The sequence below is a fragment of the Prunus mume genome, linkage group LG2 (assembly GCF_029339155.1).
Source record: "Prunus mume cultivar Tortuosa linkage group LG2, ASM2933915v1, whole genome shotgun sequence".
Taxonomy (NCBI): domain Eukaryota; kingdom Viridiplantae; phylum Streptophyta; class Magnoliopsida; order Rosales; family Rosaceae; genus Prunus; species Prunus mume.
The window spans coordinates 23,332,614-23,346,555 of NC_142699.1; the positions used below are offsets into that span (position 1 = coordinate 23,332,614).

A 13,942-nucleotide genomic window follows, 5' to 3' on the forward strand; every position below is an offset into this window, starting at 1 on the left:
GCCTTCGTGTCATTCTAATCTATTTCAAAGTTGAAAATGAATGAAGCAATTCCATTAAAGTTATAATAAGTACTAGGAAAGAGAGCAGGGTCTCCAAGGCACGCATGTGCCAAAGACGGTAGAGAAACTACTTGAACCATAGGACTAGACTACTAAAGAAACTAGTAACGTAATCCTAAGAGCTTGATGCCAGGAAACAATATTCCAGAAGCTCATGATCAGATTTAGCCATATCTTCTACTAAAGAAACTAGTTATGCAGTCCTAAGAGCCTTTTGCCAGGTGACAAAACTCCAGAAGCTCATGATCACATTCCAATTTAGCCATATCTTCTTCTTCCAAGGTCATCCATGCCTCTATACCATCGCTAGAGCTACTACTCATCAATATGACAACATTTTTAATGGGCACATTGCTAATGCATGCCCAGACGGGTTTTCCCCATCCAAAATCAGTGTTATAAAATGGAAACCTAACCCAACTGCTGAACCTGTAAAACTCAACTTCTCCTTGAGAGACCAACTCACTTGTTTCTTTTAGAGGCTCGCAAGCGTGTGAAAACCCATCCTCACCGTGAAGTTTCCTCACATAATCATCATTGATCTTCCTTATTACTTTTCTTAATTGAACCACAAAATCATGCAGCTCTATATTTCTTTCATCTTTCATTATGGATGCAAGAGCAAACCGCCAGATATTACCAAAAGAATGCTCTGGCAAAGGTGGAGCCATTCTTTCCCTTAAATTCACCTCATGGGATATCGCCATTGATGGCCTACCCTTACCAGATGTACCATTTTTTGTATTCATGCTAAACTTACATATGAGGGCTGTCACAGCTTCCACACGAGTAGGAGCATGGTCGTCCATGCCCAAACCCTTGGATGCTTTGACTTTCATCCTGGCTAAACTGGAAGCATCAAACACAAATCTCTTTGTCACAATCTTTTCTCTCTTAATCAAATTGGATGGCATGAAAATTTGCTTGTCCCTAGGTGGAAAGATGGTGGCTGAATTTAGGGAGGGAATGATGTTTTCAACAACACCACGTGATCTTGTAGCCCATGCAACGAGGAAAGAAGACAGTGTTGCACTGTCTGCAATCTTGTGTGAAATGCAGATTCCGACACCCATACCACCAGAGTCAAAGAAATTTAACTGGACAGCCATGGCTGCAACCGCCTTGTCTGTTCTAATATTGTAGGGATCAAGTGGAAGAAGTTGTTGCACTAAATTCATATCTGGACTTTTTAGTATCTCAGAGAGCTGAATGTTTAGCTCTAGCTCTTGTGAAGACAACATCCCCATCTTCACAATCCACATATGTATTGCCCTCAATCCTTCCAGCGGTAGAAATAGGTCAGGGTTTCTGATAAAGATTTCTTCAGCTTATGAAAAATTGGAGCTGAATAGAAAAGAACGACGGGCACATAAAATATAGGAGATATCTGATCTAGCAGAGAGAGTCTGTAGCTCTTAAGGTGGTGTGGGGTTGGAATTGATGGTTTGCAGTAATCTTTAGAGACTATCTCAATCTTCATCTTCATTTTCACTTTCTCTGTAGGAAATGCAGGTCTAAAGAAATTAACAATCTATTACAGAGGCTGTGTGTATATATATATATCTCTGAAGCTTTAACAAATTAGAGCTGGACTAACTAATTGCAGCAAGATTAACTGATTACAGCCAAGCTTAACAAATAGACCTATCTGTTGCACCAGTTCAACCATATTTAACTTTGAGTTTGAGATATGTGGAAACTTGTCTAAGCTATCTAGAAGCTTTAGCTGGTCATCCACACATGGCGTAGGTTAACCATACGCATATGTAAATCATGTATGTTATACCACTACGTACGCCTACTGCTTGTGTTTAATTTTTATTTTTAATGCTTAATAAGTCTTTAGTTATACCACTACGTACGCCTACTGCTTGTGTTTATTTTTTATTTTTTAAAATCAATGCTACCACCAAAGGTTGTATTATTTTAGTCCTAGTTTCCAGCTAATCAAATCAAACACACCCTCATTTCCCCTTGTCTCTTTGCAACACCCAGCGACTCCCTAAAGAAACCCCAAAGATTCCTTGTTTGGCCTTTATAGTTTTGGCCTCCCCCCCTGATATAGAATATATTTTTCTTTCGTCCTTAATTTTAGTTAATTAGGATCATCCTTTCACTTTCAAGTGTTCAACTTTATACTGTACAGAAATTTGAATAAATGACAATAATTCATGTGGTCCAGCCACATTATTGCCAGTGAATTTCAAGGTCACTTTATTAGTTTGCATCCTCATCATCTAAGATTTGTGATTTTAAATCTTTGCAATTTTATGACGACCATGGAAGTTGAAATTATATCCAGAGAAACCATCAAACCTTTCACTTCAACTTCACCACACAATAGAACATACAACCTTTCTTTCCTCGAACAGGTTAATCCTCGAACTTATGTTCCAGTTGTTTACTTCTATCCCAAGGAGGCCTCTGAGACACCTGATTTCTTGACTGGTGGTGATAAATCCAACCAGCTCAAGAAATCTCTATCAGAAACGCTAGCGAAATACTACCCTTTTGCCGGTAGGATCAGAGATAGAGTCTCCATTGACTGCAATGATGATGGAGTCACATTTGTAGAAGCAAGAATAAAAAACATTGAGCTATCTGAGATTCTTGAGCACCCTAAAGATGAGGTGCTGGACCTGTTATTTACAGACAATCTGCAGTGGAATGACGATTCGAATATCAACGTCCTCTTGGCTGTACAAGTAAGCTTCTTTGACTGTGGTGGGATGGCAGTTGGCATCTGCATGTCACATAAGATTGCTGATACCTCCACCATGATCAACTTCATTAACGACTGGGCAGCGGTGGCCCGTAATAACAAAAAATGTGATCAATATGTACCATCTCCTGAGTTCATCTCAGCAACTGTCTTTCCCCGATGTGATCTGCCACTGTCGCCAGAAGCCATGATTGAGAAAAGCAATTGTGTGACCAAAAGATTTGTCTTTGATGCAACAAAGATCGCTGCCCTCAAAGCCATAGTCACGGAAAAATTGCAAAACCCCACAAGAGTTGAGGCTGTGACTGCTTTTATACATAGCCGTGCCATTTCTGCATTGAGATCAACTTCCGGGTCGTCCTCAAACCCAACCACTTTCATCCAGACAGTGAACCTCCGCGCTAGAATGGTCCCTCCATTGCCACAAAGCTCTGCAGGCAGCATGATTTGGTTCTTTACCGTGTCCACAGCTGAGGACAGTGTGGTTGAGTTGCATGATCTCGTGGGTCAAATGAAGCAGAGAAAGACCAAGTTTTGTGACACGTATGTCAGAAAGTTTCGTGCAAAAGATCAATGGCCTTCCATCTTTAAAGAGTGTATCCAAGAATCAAGGAAACCATTTTCTAAAGGGAATTTGGTCATATATAGATGCAGCAGCTGGTGCAGATTCCCAGTGTATGAAGCTGACTTTGGTTGGGGAAAGCCAATTTGGGTCACTATTGCTAGCTGTGCCATGAAGAATGCTGTTTTCATGATTGATACAAGGGATGGCGAAGGGATTGAAGCTTATGTGAACTTGGAAAAGCAGGAATTGGATGTGTTTGAGCGTGATGCAGAGCTTCTTGCTTTCGCTTCTTTGAATCCGAGTGTCATTTGAACTCCATCCGAGCTTCAAATCTTTGTGTGAGTGTCATTTGAACTCCATCCGAGCTTCAAATCTTTGTGTGCGTTGTGTTTGTTTTTATAAATGTTCTTGAATGTATTTTTCCACTCTAATGATGTCGAAAAATAAATATGAGGCTTTGAAACAAGATACCCTAATATAAAAAAGCAAGCTATTTGAAAACATTTCAAGTATAGTTGTATTTTCATGTAAAATCAGAGGAATATATTTAACCCCCTCCCCTTTCTTTTTCTTTTTCATAACATTAGCCCAAATTTGAAGCCTCTCATATTTTGCAGTGCACATTTGGGTTCATGTGAAACTTTTGTGTATTTTACTCACATGAACAATTGATGGTTATATTTCTTAACCTCTATAACCAAAGCCGGAAATTTATTTGGGGCCTGAGTTTGAAAAAAATATGAACTTTATTGATGAATTAGATGGATCATGCACCAACAAATTGGCAACTTTGTCGTACATAATTTTTCACGACACTTCCATGAAACAAACTTGTGTCCTACATTCTCCAATCAAACAGATCCAGAGCCGAGTCGCATAATCCGTTTTTCAGTCTCGAATCTGTGGGTCTGAGAAGAATTTGTTGATGGTAGGCATGATCTGGGGGGTTTTGTTGCGAACATATTTCCTCAGTCGATGTTCTGCATATCTCTCCCCCTCTGCATGGTTATCAAGCACCCCAGCAGCTCTCTTCTCCTTGTTAACCCTGAAAAACCATATTCAAATTTAGGCTAAATGCAGATAAGCATGCGCTTTTATTCTTAACCCTTTTTTTTTTGTAGATGCCTGTGATTTTAATACTCTTAGGTCTCGTTTGGTAGGTAGGATAAGTAGTAAGATTGGATTAACTTAACCCAATACTCTGTGTGGTGGTCACAAGTGAACGTGGATAGGATAAAAGACAATCCCACCATAATACTATTATGTGCATTTTTGTAGGATAATTTATCCTTATCAAGAATGTGGAATACATAATCTCACTACTCTAACCTCTTGACCTTGGATCCAAGACGGGAGCCGTGACACAAACCGATAACACTAGTGTTAATAAATGATATTAATTATACTTTCCAATCAATCCAATCTTACTTTCTAATCCAATCCAACCCAATCTTAATTACCATTGCCAAACATGGCCTAAAGATTTATTTACTCATGGAATTGCAGTGAAATTTGATTTTTCATATACCTGACTTCAGGGTTGGTGTAGATGTTTCTAACAAGCTGCATGCCACAGATTCCAACAGCTACACCAACTGCAACAAATAGTGGATACACCTACACATCCAGGCAAAAATAGCCTTTATGTGATTAGCCCATAATTCGAGGGTTAATTAAACCTTGCACTACAAGTCATATAAAAGGCAGCGCAACAAGCACACCCTACATTCATAGACATTCATCACACAAACCCTTTTGTTCCCTTCTTCTTTTGAGGCCAAAACAACATGAAAACATGTCATTCATGAATCATGATCATGACCCTTTGTCTCTTACTTTCTCTCAGTTTCTCACCAACCAAACAGAAAGAAAAACTTTTGATAAAAACAACCACAGAAAAATATAATTTAAATAAAATTAAAATTATAAATAAAATTTAAAATTTTGAAAAAAAAAAGAAAGTGGGGTGGGGGCAGGGAGAAAGAAGGAAAGTAAAAGTACCTCTGGCTTTAACCATCTGGAGGAAGCCATGCTGAATCTGTGGAATAAAACAAAGAGAAGAAAATAGAAGATGAATCTTCTTCTTCTTCTTCTCTAGGAGGAGGACTGAGAGAGAGAGAGGGAGAGAGAGACAGGCTAAACAGGGCAAGTTTTTTCACAATCATGAGCTCTGTATTTATTGCAGGCACTAATTACCCGAATTTAGACTTCAACAAAAATGGAAGGTTGAGCGTGTACGGAAAATGAAGAAAAACAAGGCCTATCATCCAATGTTTGAGACCATTTTGGGCATAAAATTTCTTTTTTTGTTGGAAGAGATCATTTTGTGCATAATTACTTTTTTTTTTCTGTGGCCTTTCTAATTTCAGTGAAATGTGTAACGCTAATGTGATTATTTTTGCTTGCTGACCAAAAACATTGTTTTCAGACGGATCTGATTATTAGGGTAATAACGGGTCCGTTTGGATGAAGGAAAATATCTTAGAATTTAATTAAAAATTGTTAATTTAAAAGGAGAAACTGACAATTCTCTTGTTTAACAACTTAAGCACGGAATTTATTAAATGACATGCGGAAAAAATCGTGAAAATTTGGCAATCAAATTCCTAAGTTTAATTTCCACCAAAATATGCGTCACTTTGAAATTTTCTGTCATTTATAAAATTCGACATAAATAAATCCAAATACTAAAATTTTCAATTGCCAGAAATTGAAATAATGAAAATCTAAATTTTATCATTTTAGAATTTAAGTAATTTTCAATTCTTTCATCCAAACGGAGGGTTGTTAGGTGTCAAGGATAACAAAGTTTGTATATCAGACATCTAATGTCATTATTTATATGTTTTTAATCATAAATATATATTTGATGTATTTCATTTTAGGGAAATTACTTGGGTCCTTAATTAATTAAACATATCAACTACAAATTAATTAAACAATATTGGACTTGATATCTAATCAGTACATATGACATATATGCTTATCTTATAATCAAAGCAAGACATTATTTCACATATAAAATAATAAGTTGTTTAAAGATGAAAAGTTGAAGTGGACTTTGTAGAGTTTGACACTTAGTTTGGATGTTTGATTGATTAATGTTTTCAAATAGTTCATCATTTCTTGCCTCTAATTATATTTTTAATGTTTATAATTTGAATTATCTAGTGAACAAATTAAATGGATTGATTCTTGGGCGAATTAATAATTTTACTAAATGGGCCTTGACAATGAAGGATAACAAAGTTTGTATATCAGTCTTAAAAAAGATGGAACGGGCTTCAAATGGAACGGCCCAATTCCCACATAGGCCAAAAAAAACCCTCTAGCCCAGCTCAAACAAATCTAATCTGTCAATGATGAAGATCTAAATATCGCAAGTATTGCATATGTAGATTAAGTCAATTGGCCAATACAATGTGTTTGGTGTCCGTCCTCTTGTACTCGAGTTGAATCCATTTTCTCCTACATTAATTCTGAATATTGTTTCGTTTTTAAAAATAAAAATCACAAATACTCGCTAAACCCAACCCAAATGAATAACTCTCTCATGTTTTGCGTCTCTTTTTTCTTAATTAGTCTTTTTCTTTTTCTGGTAAATATTTCTAGAGTTATTAATGCTTAGTTATAATTAACCATTTTTCAGTGCTAATTTATTGAAGACGAAGAGCAAGAATTGAAATATTATAATTAAGAAACGTCGATCTAAATTAAGTAAATCATGAGAATCTCTCTATCAACTTCTATTCCATCACTCTATCCATGTAAGTTATGATGAGTTGGGCAATCGGAGGAACCTAAGAGCTCATTGGTCAAACATAGACAAAACAAGACAAATTTATAATCGGATTGGAGGAGCACGAGTGCGAACAAACTTGAAACAATGTCAGTCTAACATGTCCAGCTTACTCTTCCGTATTGTTTTTCTCGCTTCAGTTCAATCTTTGTTCGGTCGGCTGCAAATGTTTCTTTATTTTTAAAGAATTATGGCATCTGGGCTTGACTTTATGCATCTTTTATTTTATTTTTTTATTTTATATAGTTGTAGAAAATAGAAAGAGAAGCCACCAGATCTGAACTAGTTTTTAATCAGAGCCACTGACAAGATTGGATCACTGTGCTGTCTGTACTCAACGTGGTTTCCGCTGTCATCGTGCACGCTTGATTTTTAATTTTGTAACATATATATATATATATATATATATATTTTTCTGAGACAGACATCCGAAAGTTATTATCGTAAAGACGTCATATATTTTGTCTAACCTTTCTTGCTTTTCTGTCTATTTACAATAGTATTCGCACGATAATAACGTACGGACGTCCGAATAAGAGAATAACTATATATATATATATATTTTTTTTTTTTTGGAAAAAATATTTATGTTTTTTGGAGCATAATTTAGGGGGCGTTTGGTATCCTATTTAAATAGGGAACTCAAAAACTTTGTTTTTTCTTAAAAACAAGGAGTTCTCAAATCTATTTTATGATTCAAAAAAATTTTTGGTATGCAACGTGAAAACTGTTTTCAAATCTTAAAAATTTGAAAACTTGTGGGTTATTAGAAAAAAACTGAAAAAACAGATATTTTTTGTTTTTAATAATTAAAGTGTTTTTTAATTGTTTTTGAGTTTGAGTTTTTAAAAATAGAGCTACCAAACAAGTTTTTTTTATTTTAGACTCAAATTCTATTTTTAAATTTAAAAAGTTGAATTCAAGTTGTATACGAAACAATCCCTTAATTTCTTTGTTGTTCTTCAGCCTCTCGTTTCATTTTATGCATATATAGATATATACTAAAAAGTTGTGGCTGTTGTTGACTTTCCTGAAATTATTTGAAAAAAGCGGACCATCAATAATATTTCATGCTTCTTGGCGTTGCCTGGTCTGGTGGTTGGTGACTTCATGTTTTCATGCACGCCTGTCCATCATATATTAATTTGGCTATTTTATTTGGTTGAATTCCATAATTTTATTATTATTATTTCATGAATAATTGACAGCGCGATTGTAGCATTGCCCATGCATGATGGGATAATGTCAAACTTTTTCCCACTTTATTTGTACGGACCCCAAAGAAAACGGTGCAAGGTGAAATTGATCTTCAAATTTGGGTTGTTTGAGTTGATGTTGGAAATGAAGAGTGGATAGAAACTGCTAACAATTATTTTTGGTGCTATTGGATGAGTGAGACACATTTCTTGTTTGTGGTCAATAACAATTTGGTCACTATATTATAAAAGTTGACAAAAAACAACCACAAAGCTGCAAGTCTTTACATTATTTTTTTAGAGGCAAGTAATAATTGGGTCATTATATTTTAAAAATTGACACCAAAAACAAAAAACAGCCACAAAGTTTCAAGTCTTTACATTATGTTTTGCTTACATAGACTGTAACGCCCTCAACCCAATTTAATCATTTTATTCAATTCGATTCAATTTATTTAATTGTGAAATTACAATTTTGCCTTTAGCGTAGGGTCACATTAGTCACCTTTCGATCCGTAAGGATTTTTGGAATTTGAGTCGCACCGTTGCATAGAGCTCATCGATACGAATTCGTAGACACGTTGTGATCAACGGAAGTGTAGTGGCACAACCGTAATTTTTTCAAAGTTGGATTTTTAAAAACTAGGTCAGCTCTCCCCTACGCATTTCTCTCTCCTCCCCTAATCCATATACTTGAAAAATAATCATAATAATATTAAATAATAACAAATAATAACTCTTAAAGATCCCATATCTCATTATCCCAAATTAAATCAATTTTCAACCAAAACTCATTTATGCAACAAATTTCATATTAGGAGAACGAAGTACACTTAAAATCAAACGTCCACTTATTACTAATAATCATAGCCGAGACCCAAGACTTACTTTCACAACTCATCAATCAAGTATATCAAGTTCATCCACTTCATAACTTCAATTATCCAACTAATATACAAGAATTTCGTATGATACTATAAAACAATCTCATAATCCCTACATAATCAACATAGCTCAAAAAACAGTCAAGACTCGTTAATAAGGTTGTTCTAGTATTCCTCGAAGGGTGAAACTACCTCAGAAGACTTATAGTTAACCGAGGGGTCAAACTGTCCAAACTTGGTAAACCGAACTCACGGGGCCCACGACCTCCAATTTCCAATCCGAAAGTTCCTACTAGTTCAACAAGGTTTATTATACATGTCCTGCAAGTTTTGTCCGAATCGAACGGTTGGATAGCTCGCGATCACACGATCGAACGGTTATCATTTAACACAAATATTAAGTCATTGAATCGGAATATCCGAGACTCCGATTCACGATCCGTGAATTCCTACACGATCCTAGAGATGCCTAGATCAACATATGTTGAAATGAAGTTGATCCAACTGTCCGATCATATCGAACCCAGATAATATCTAATATGCGATATCTGATCGACAATCAAACAATAACCAAATTTAAGTCTGAGTATACCGTCGTGCTCAAGATGGAATTTTTTTAGGACTTAAGGATTAGCCACAAAGTGGCCCACACGCCGCCATACTTCTCGACAGCGCGTAGGTGTCCAAAGCGATTCCGGCGATTAGAAAATCTCCAAACTGTCTGTCAAGACTTATACCTACAAGATCATGACATTGAGTGGAACAACTTTTGTTTTTGGACCAACCCCAAAAGGTGGCCGAAATCGCAAGCCGAAAATAGGCCAGATTTCAATCACTAAATTGACAACCATAACGCAAAAATCGATCCTAAACAACCCAACCAACAACTAGAACATATTGAGAGGATGAATAAGCATACCTAAATAAAACAAATTGATAGCTGGAAACGTCTGAACGAGCTTTGAAAATTATTGGTTAAAATCGGCCGGATTTTTGTAGTTTGTCGGCGATACCCGCAGTTCCAGTGGCAAGGAAAGGTTGGGATGGAGAGAGGAGTGGCGGTTAGTTGAGTCTTATCACGCCCAACCGGAGGGTTGGTGGAAACTCTGTGCCCGGTGCGTGAGAAAATAAATACTTGAAGAAAATAAAAAGAAGTCGAAACATGGGTTTAAAATAAACTTTTCTTATAAAAATAGCTCCAAAATCTTACAACTTTACAAGAAATAAATAAAGCTCTATAATTCTCATCTAATTCAGCCTCAACTGGTTTAGTTCTTGACTTGCCCACTAATTCATTTGAAAAATTAAACAGGGTGAGGAATGAGCAACCACCGCTTAGTAGGGACATGAGACCTTACCATAGTAAATTGATATAATTAAATTAAGTGACATGCAATCACACAGCCAAATATCACATTAATAATAATAATAATGCATGACTGCTCTTCATCTATTCCCGTTAATTCATATAACTGGACAAGCAGACCTGCACGTCCCATACCATACATATACTACTTGATCCCGAATACCCATTTATATGAACTAACACTCATTTCAATCATCCCATAATTCCTCTTTTGTTAGTCATCTTGTGTACACCATTAATCTCCAAGCCCAAATCACCCAATCAACAATTATACCGCCGATTTCCTAGTCTACTAGGCTCGCATGGACTTGGTCCCTACAATGGTCAGACTCAACTACACAAAAGATCCTTCACATTACCCTATTTTTCATACTTTCTTTATCAACCTAAGAATTTCAACCATCACTGATAACATATGATTATGTCAATATTAATAAAATGATTTAATGATAATTAACAACACTTAAACACCCAATATCAATAATAATATCATGTATAATATATTGCTCATGAAATTTAATTAGATCAATCTTTGTAAAAGGTCACTAAGAAACCCCTACCTTAAATCCAAAGCTATTGTATAACTCCCAGTTGTAAGTCCAAACACCTCGAGTTCCTTCAACGAATTTCTTGTTCTACACCTTCTAATATTTCTCCTCTTCTTTCCTCTCTCTCTCTATTGCTTTCTATCATGCATTACCATGCATGCTGTTTAAAACAAGTTAAGGGAATTGGTTCCTATTTATATTTGTAAAAGACGGCAACTTGATGGTTTGTGATTGGTGGAGTGTAGGTTTGATGATATGCTTGACTTCCTAGATTATCCTACTTTCTTCTTATGCCAACAGCTCATGCTTTAACCAAAAGCTTAGTCATCTAGGTAAAAGCTTAGTCATCTAAGTTTACACCTGTGAAGAAACTAGAGTGGTAAGTTTCCTCTATGTAAATATCTTTGTATGTGGCATCACTTAAATCAAACAAGTAGGTATTCTTTTACAATAGTACTATTCCTAATAATTTATCATAAAAGTAACAATTATGTGGCCAGATAACTATACATATACATATTAAAAATACAGGGTTTCACACGTACCGGCCTTGTGGCCAATGGCGGTCGGAAACGAAAGCGGTGGCACAAAAGGTCGTTGGTTATCTGATTGGGGCGGTTTGTCGCGTGTCTTTGGAGAGGGGGGGGAGAGAGAGAGAGAGAGAGAGAGAGAGAGAGTTTCTTATCTTTATTAAACCTTTTTCGAATTATTTATGATTTTTCCACTACGTTTCTTTTGATCGTAACTTCTTTATTACAACTCCGATTTGAGCTTACTATGTGTCTACAGACTAATCTCGGCACGATCTACGTCATAGTAGCATTCATTTCCTCAAAATCCTTCTAGATTAAAAAGTGACCAAAATACCAGTACCCAGGGGCAAAATTGTAATTTCATAAATTATTAAATTACTTTAATTAATGAATAATTAAATTTTGGGTTGGGGTTTTATATGACCCACCCAAATTTTCTTGTCAAAAACCAGCCTAACGCCACCGATTTAGAGAAGAAGATCCGGCCAAAACTATCGTCGACATTAGCGACTTTTTCGGCCACCTCTGGTCGCGCCACCACTTGTTTTGGGGCGATAGTTCCAGTCAAAATCTTTTGGTTCTGGTTTCGATTTGGCTAGCTCCGGCCACTTTTTGGCCGTGGTCCAAGAACAAAAAATGCTCCCATTGTTAGTTTGAATTGTTTGGTACAAGTTTTTTTTAGGTGATTTGAGAAATTTCTATCGCCGAAAATTTCTCAAGCCACCCACGCACTGCCATCGCGTGTGGTGGAGTGAGCCATGGAATGGTAGCCCATTATCTTTCAATTTGATCCCTTTGTCACCCCAAGCATGATGGTATGCTCGGATTCAAATTTGGTTACCGTATGACAGTCGAATGGATTTACGCCTATTAGGCGATATCTTCGTTGAATATGTTTGGACCGTTAGATTGGCTTCATTCCAACTATGTTGTTCTTTGTACCTCTAGGATCGTATAGGAACTCATGAATCGAAGAATCGGAGTCTCAAATACTCTGAATCAATAATTGTAGGGTTAGATAAACTGGTGGTCGTCCGATTGTGCGATTAAGAGTGATCTGACTGCTCGATCAAGACCAAACTTGTAGAATGTGCTTAGTAGACTTTGTTGAACCCGTAGAAACTTTCAGATCAGAAATTGGAGGTTGTGGTTGACTAAATTAGGGAAGTTCGACCATTATGTTGATCGAGAGTCTTTCGAGGTTATTCCACCTTTTGAAACGCGCAGTTGGACCTTTGAAACTCCCCGTTCATTGTAAACACACTTGAAGTCCCGAGAAAACTAGGAGTTTGTTATAAAGTTCGTGTTCAAAGTGCTTTATTTAATCCAGTCCTTGTGTTCTTCAATAGGTACTTAGGCTCAGCACGCTCAGCAAGCAGGACCCTCACAGCTTTGAACTGTGAGTGGACTTTGTTTTTTAATAATCATTATTTTCAAAGGTGGAATACTATGCATATATATATATATATTGGGATATTTTTGACTGTTGAAACTTTAATATTGTTTTAATATTATTTTATGGTATTTTATGGAATCATTTGTATGTTTTTGGGATACTTGAAGGTTGTGTTTATTTTGGGTTGACTTATTTTTATCTTGAGAGCTATTGTCTATACTTTGATTATGTATAATTTGGTATTTGTGTTTTGGACACAAGTGATGTCCGGTTGTCTAGAGATACGTGTTGGGTACATGGGATTGTTGGAAAATGGTTATGGAATGGGATTTGGGTTGTGGTTTATGTTAATTTGGAGTGCTTTTGGCATTACCTTATGCACCTCCCCAACACTTGGATACTTGGACTAGATACTTGGAAACATTGGATACTTGGATATGTCAGAACACGGGCACCTTTGACATGGTGTTTCGTAGACCTTTAGGAGGTTAGTCTGCGAGCGTAGACCTTGTCACAGGCGCATGAGTATTGAGGATTCTGCTGTGCGTGCTGGTGAGCTCAGTTCCCCGGTTGGACGGCTCATTCCCTAGCCACATGATCAATTGAGAATTCTTCCATGTGGTCTAGTCAAACAATCCCCTGATACAAGTTTGGTAGTGATCATACATATATATATATATATACCTTTATTCTTATTTATTGGTGAGGATCTTTCCTTGCTCGCTGTGCCAACGGACACGCGTTTTGGGTAAGAGTGGTTTGAAAAAAAAGGAAAAGTTTTGAGTAGGTTTGGGTATTAGTATACCATTACGGGATATGGGTTTTACCTTGGTTTTAAATTGACTATATATTTATATATCGGTTTTGAATGCA

The 13,942-nt window shown here is 36.4% G+C and overlaps 2 protein-coding genes and 1 pseudogene across 2 annotated transcripts; 1 reads left to right on the plus strand and 2 right to left on the minus strand.

The window, feature by feature from the left end:
• Positions 1-53: 53 nt before the first annotated feature.
• On the plus strand, positions 54-3,928 carry LOC103321964 (akuammiline synthase 1-like). The gene has a single exon (XM_008223814.3). It carries the CDS (start codon positions 2,232-2,234, stop codon positions 3,657-3,659), a length of 1,428 nt encoding a protein of 475 aa, XP_008222036.2. The 5' UTR covers positions 54-2,231; the 3' UTR covers positions 3,660-3,928.
• LOC103322010 (limonoid 1-O-acetyltransferse-like) lies at positions 264-1,546 on the minus strand (annotated as a pseudogene).
• Positions 3,929-4,074: 146 nt separating the features above from the next.
• On the minus strand, positions 4,075-5,496 carry LOC103321965 (uncharacterized). Its single transcript, XM_008223815.3, has 3 exons — positions 5,349-5,496; positions 4,876-4,964; positions 4,075-4,392 (listed from the first exon to the last, which is right to left on the minus strand). Exons 1-3 carry the CDS (start codon positions 5,376-5,378, stop codon positions 4,236-4,238), a joined length of 276 nt encoding a protein of 91 aa, XP_008222037.1. The 5' UTR covers positions 5,379-5,496; the 3' UTR covers positions 4,075-4,235.
• Between the last annotated feature and the right edge of the window lie 8,446 nt (positions 5,497-13,942).